A 5,617-nucleotide genomic window follows, 5' to 3' on the forward strand; every position below is an offset into this window, starting at 1 on the left:
ACTGCAGAGGGTTGGGGCAGGACCCTACCAATTTTTATTACAAATCTAACTTTTAAAACTGTATAGGCCAGGCACGGTGGCTCATACCTATAATCCCAGCACTTTGGGAGGCCAATGTGGGAGGATCACTTGAGCCCAGTTCAAGACCAACCTGGGAAACAGACCCCATCTCTATAAAAAAATTAAAAATTAGCCTGACATGGTGGTACACACCTATAGTCCCAGCTACTTGGGAGGCTGAGGCATGAGAATCGCTTGAGCCTGGGAGGCAGAGGTTGCAGTGAGCCAAGACAGTGCCACTGCACTCCAGCCTGGGCGACAGTGTGAGACTCCATCTCAAAAAAAAAAAAAAAAATTAGCTGGGTGTGGTAGTGTGTGCCTTAGTCCCAGCTACGCAGGAGACTGAGGCAGGAGGATCCTTTAGGCTAGGAGGTTAAGGCTACAGTGAACTATGATCACATTACTGCACCCCAGCCTGGGTGACAGAGCACAGACTTTAAAATTTAAAAAAATATACTTTTTTTTTTGAGACAAGAGTCTCCGTCACCCAGGCTGGAATGCAGTGGCACGATCTCGGCTCACTGCAACCTCCGCCTCCCGGGTTCAAGCAATTCTCCTGCCTCAGCCTCCTGAGTAGCTGGGATTATAGGCGTGTGCCACCATGCCCAGCTATTATTTTTTTTTTTTTTGTATTTTTAGTAGAGACAGTTTCACCATATTGGTCAGACTGGTCTTGAACTCCTGACATTGTGATCTGCCCACCTTGGCCTCCCAAAGTGCTGGGATTACAGGCGTGAGCCACCACACCCAGCCAAAAAAAAAATACTTAAAAAAAAAATTATAAAGGGAATAGATGTTCCTTGTGAAATATTTAAACAGTATGATATAAAGTCTCAAGGTAAGGTTACTTGTAGTGTGGATTTGATGCGTGTACACTGAGAGGAAAACGCCAGGAGGGTGTTTAGGACAGCAGATATTCGGGAAACAGCATAACTGATGCAGGGAGGTGCTGGCGGGAGGGAGGGAGCCAGAGCTTCCTGCCTCAAGGCCTTGACTCTGTAAAGATGTCAGGCTTCTGTTGAGAGTAATGGGGGAGTAGAGGAAGGTATAGTAGTTGCTACAAGGAACTGACTTGCAGGGCTGACCAGGGTCACTGAAGGCAGCGAGCAATGGGAAACTACTGTTTGGTGGTGACTCAACTGGTGAGACAAGTCTGAGACAAGTCTGGATTTTGATCCTGGTTCTACCTCTTCATTAGCTAAATATCCTTGGCCAAATAACCTAAACTTGCTGAACCTTAGAAGTACACATGAAAAAACTGAAAAGGTTGAGTACCATTCCACGCTTGGGGTTCAGCTGTGTCAGAGTGCAGAGTAAAAGTTATTGGCAAGAAGGTGGTTTAAACAAGGTCTTCGTTCATTAGAAATGGAAACATGGCTCCTGGGCCTGTAATCCCGGCACATTAGGAGGCCCAGACAGGTGGAAAGAGAGACATGGAGAACTCCACAAGGAAGGCTCTCCTTTAGGCCAGGTGCTCCTCCCCTCTCTCAGACTCAAAACCATCACTATTTGAAGCAAGAAAGGAAAAAAAGTTGCCAAGCTTTATTTAGGCTGTAATGGTTACAGATAACACACATCTAACCCTATATTCCGTGCTTCCCATGCAGTCCCCTGAGCAGGCTCAGCTACCCTTTCCCTCCAGTCTCACTTCTTGTCTTCCTCTTTCTTGTCCTTCTTGCCGTCCTTGGTGGCCTGGGAGGCCAGGGAGCCCATAGCATTTCGAATGGCTTCATTGTTGGGATCCACACCTGGGAGGTTCTCTAGGACACTCTGAAGGAACTCGGGGTCCTGCATCACGTCGTAATCATCCTCCTCCTGCAAACAGGCAGTGTGAGCTCAGGGGAGGGTGTGGAGCAGCAGGGAGTAAGCAGGTGTGAAGGACAGGAGCATGCCGCTGCTGGAGCTCCCCTGCCTTCTGACTGTGTGGGGATTCGGGCACCTCTGGCCGAGGTAAGGAAAGGACAAATCAGCAAAATCCTTTATATGGCATGAATGCAAACAGTTATTACTGACCAAATAGAGGAGGCGCCTGCTGAGAACTCTGTTAATTGAGCTCTGAGGAGAAAAACAGATTCCATCACACTGAGGTTTCCTGCTCTCAAGACACCCAGTTCTCCTTTTTCTTTTTCCCAGACCCTCTTTTCTCCCTCCTGGGTAGACATCCTGGAGAACTGCCCAGGCTGCTCCCACCAGCAAGGAAGGAAAATTACAGAACATGAGGACATTTCTCCAACTTTGCCCACTAGCATTGCTACCTTAGCAAGGTTTACATGTAAGAAAGGCACATCCATGTGTTTCCCTCTGCTCCTCAAAGGACTTAGCTATGGTAGAAATGCTCCCAGCCTCAGAGGGATGAGGATCTAAATTCAAAGACTTTAAACCTGACGGGGGGGCAGGTTTGGGTCTCACCTTGGCTGGCTCAGATGTGTCCATGGCTGAGCTGGCATCAATGTCTGCTGATTCCGCCTGGCCAAACTCTGAGGAAGAGAGGTCACTCTGTTCAGTTACACTTCTTCATCCCAGCCCTCTGCCTAGGCACCCCCCAGGCTCTGGCTCACCTGCTCCCTGCAGGGACATCTGCATGGCATAAGCAATCTGCTCTTCCTCAGTCATACTGCTTAGGTCAGGAAGCCCAGTGCGGCCAAACTCTTGCTGGCTGATGGTCATCTTCAGCAGGGCATCATCTGAGTCTGGGAAAAGGAAAAGAGGAGCAGGGTAGAACTGATGCCATATCCACACAGGCCAGCCTCCAAAGCCATTCCCTTAGCCCGGCCCTCCCACATATTCCTACTCTGTCAGACCTCTACACTCTCCCTGCAGTGCCTACACCCAGCTTTCAATGTTTAGCATCCCACAGTCCCAGGACTTCAGATTCCACCTCTTTCACCTTCAGTCCCAGTTGTAGCAATCCCAGCCTCAGCAGCAGAAGCTGCAGCTGCCCGCCGGGCCTCCTCCTCCTGCCGCTGCCGCTGCTCTTCCATAGATACACGAAGGGCCTGGTGAAGAGCAGGGCACAATCAGGGCTCCCCTGCCCTCACTCCCACAGGGAGCTGGGAAAGTCAGCTGGGGTGTAGGAAAGGAACATAAAGGTGCAGCTTCTGGTTTATCACACAGAGAAGCTGGAGGGATAAGCAGTGGTATGGGATTAAAAAGGACTTGGGAGAAGGCTTGGTTTTCATTAGGAGGAGTGAACAAGAAAGCATCTGACATTGGTGCTCCTAGAGATCAGACAGAAGTATAGGGAAGAGGGGGCAAAAGGAGGTCTTGGAATATGAGGTACTGGGAGTGTCTAGGACTGTTCAGCCTAGTAGAAGCTCTGTGATGTGTGTGCCAGAAAAGAACAAAAAAGGGCCTTTGGGCTCTACCTGGGGTCAACATTTGCTCACCAAGGCCAGCTCAGGATCAGCACTGGGATCTACTCCAAATTCAAAGTCACTGGCACCAAGACCCAGCATGGCACCACCTTCGCCAGCCAAAATCGGAGAACTGATGAGAGCATCAGCCAAGCTGGGCCCAGGAGGCACTGTCACCAGATGAGAACCGGTTCCATCTTTGCCATTCAACGTGTTTACAAAGGCTGTCAGCTTTTCTGTGTTCACCTCCTGGTGAGGAAAGAACACAGGATGCCCTCCTTCAGGCCTTGCTCCCTGTTCTTTGCCATTTCCATACTACTCTGCTCCAGTGCCCGCACTCCTCAGGGTTAAGGACCATTCTGTTTATAACCAAATTAAGTCAATGCCCTCCAATCAGTCCCTACTCACCTCTTCCCCAAAATTGATAATGTCAACATTTACTTTCTCCTTCTTGAGGCGTTTAGCCAGTTTCACCAGCTGGGAAGAAGGGGAGAAAAATCAAGAAATCTGTTCCATACTCGAGGGGGGAAAGGACCTGCCACATAAAAGCATACAGAACTCTATTGACCTCCCCAAGGTCCTACAACAGAAAAACTGAATTCTCCACATTCACCTTTCCCCAAAGTGATGAGCCTGATGCCTCTGCCAGGTTCTCCTGAGGGATGAAAGACCTCAGTCCCAAACACTGGCTGCCCACATTCCCCAACTGCCACTTGGACTCACATCCTTCTCATTGTCCTCCACGGGGCTTCCCACAAAGGCAATGATGCGCATCTTGTGATTCTTGCCCTGTCGGTGCTTCAGAGCCAGCTTGTAAAGGGAGAGGAAGTTCTCAGAGTCAATCAGAGAAATCACTCAGCTCTTTCCTCTGTCACTCGGTTCCGTTTTTCTTAGTTTCTTTCTACCTCAAGTATACCATCTACCATCACGCTCACACAAGATTTAACACCCCCAATTCCTCCCTTTTTGCTATGACTCTATGCATAAAGAAGGGAGGTTAATTCTCTTTTTTTTTTGAGATGGAGTCTCGCTCTGTCACCCAGGCTGGAGTGCAATGGCACGATCTCGGCTCACTGCAACCTCCACCTCCTGGGTTCCAGCGATTATCCTGCCTCAGCCTCCCGAGTACTGGCTAATTTTAATATTTTTAGTAAAGATGGAGTTTTACCACGTTGGGCAGACTGGTCTCAAACTCCTGACCTCAGGTGACCCTCCCAAAGTGCTGGGATTACAAGTGTGAGCCACCGCGCCCAGCCTTTTTTTTTTTTTTAAAATAAAAAAAAAAGAGAAACACGGTCTCGCTATGTGCCCAGGTCTTAAACTGCTGGCCTTCAGCAATCCTCCTCCCTTGGCCTCCCAAACTGCTGGGATTACAAGCGTGAGCTACCACACCCAGCCTTAATTCTCAGTTCTAGGGAATTTTCCCTTCACAACCCTCAACTACCCTTGACTCATCCCCCATATCCTTTCTATGCCAAGTTAACTTTCTCTTGCTCTGGTCCTAGCTCAGGAATCCAGGGGAGAAATGAGTATGATGGAGGCAGGACCTCAGAGCAGGGAGAAACAGTCCAGGGAACCCAGTAGGACTCACATGGGCCACGCGGATGCCAGTGCAGAAGGTGATCTTGCCCTTGGGTTGGACAGTGTGCAGCTTGGACAGGATACGGCCAGTGTCTGGGGTGAGTGTGGTCAGCACTTCACAGTCACTGGGATGTAGGAAAAGCATTTCAGTGAGTTCAGGTCAGCATAAGTACCTCTAAACTGTGTCTGAGTTTTCTTTAGAGACCTGGATAATAACCACTATTTCTATTCTAACTGTGATCTCTATTCTTCTTTTTTATTTTTTGAGACAAAGTCTTGCTCTGTCACCTAGGCTGGAGTGCAGTGGCACAATCTTGGCTCACTGCAATCTCCGCCTCCTGGGTTCAAGTGATTCTCCTGCCTCAGTCTCCTGAATAGCTCGGATTACAGATGTGCACCACCATGCCCGGCTAATTTTTGTATTTTTAGTAGAGACAGGGTTTTGCCATGTTGGCCAGGCTGGTCTCGAACTCCTGACCTCAAGTGATCCGTCCGCCTTGGCCTCCCAAAATGCAGGGATTACAGGTGTGAGCCACTGTGCTTGGCCTCTATTCTTCTTCTTCTTCTTCTTCTTCTTCTTTTTTTTTTTTTTTTTTTTTTTTTTTTTTTTTTTTTTACAAGGG

General features: G+C 48.9%; 1 protein-coding gene across 3 annotated transcripts in view; it reads right to left on the minus strand.

The window, feature by feature from the left end:
* Positions 1-1,568: 1,568 nt before the first annotated feature.
* The window catches only part of PSMD4 (proteasome 26S subunit ubiquitin receptor, non-ATPase 4), a 13,488-nt gene continuing 9,439 nt past the window's right edge, over positions 1,569-5,617 (minus strand). For 2 of the 3 annotated variants that reach the window (XM_017877725.1, XM_017877727.1), the window contains exons 3-10: positions 5,005-5,119; positions 4,137-4,223; positions 3,822-3,890; positions 3,447-3,662; positions 2,939-3,056; positions 2,619-2,750; positions 2,470-2,537; positions 1,569-1,875 (exon numbers count right to left, since the gene is read on the minus strand). In XM_017877725.1, the coding sequence (XP_017733214.1) occupies positions 1,705-1,875; positions 2,470-2,537; positions 2,619-2,750; positions 2,939-3,056; positions 3,447-3,662; positions 3,822-3,890; positions 4,137-4,223; positions 5,005-5,119 (976 nt within the window). In that variant the 3' untranslated portion in view covers positions 1,569-1,704. The remainder of the gene's footprint in view (positions 1,876-2,469; positions 2,538-2,618; positions 2,751-2,938; positions 3,057-3,446; positions 3,663-3,821; positions 3,891-4,136; positions 4,224-5,004; positions 5,120-5,617) is intronic. The other variant, XM_017877726.1, reaches the window with a different exon arrangement.

This window comes from Rhinopithecus bieti, unplaced genomic scaffold (assembly GCF_001698545.2).
Source record: "Rhinopithecus bieti isolate Rb0 unplaced genomic scaffold, ASM169854v2 scaffold_10548, whole genome shotgun sequence".
In the NCBI taxonomy this organism is placed as follows: Eukaryota; Metazoa; Chordata; class Mammalia; order Primates; family Cercopithecidae; genus Rhinopithecus; species Rhinopithecus bieti.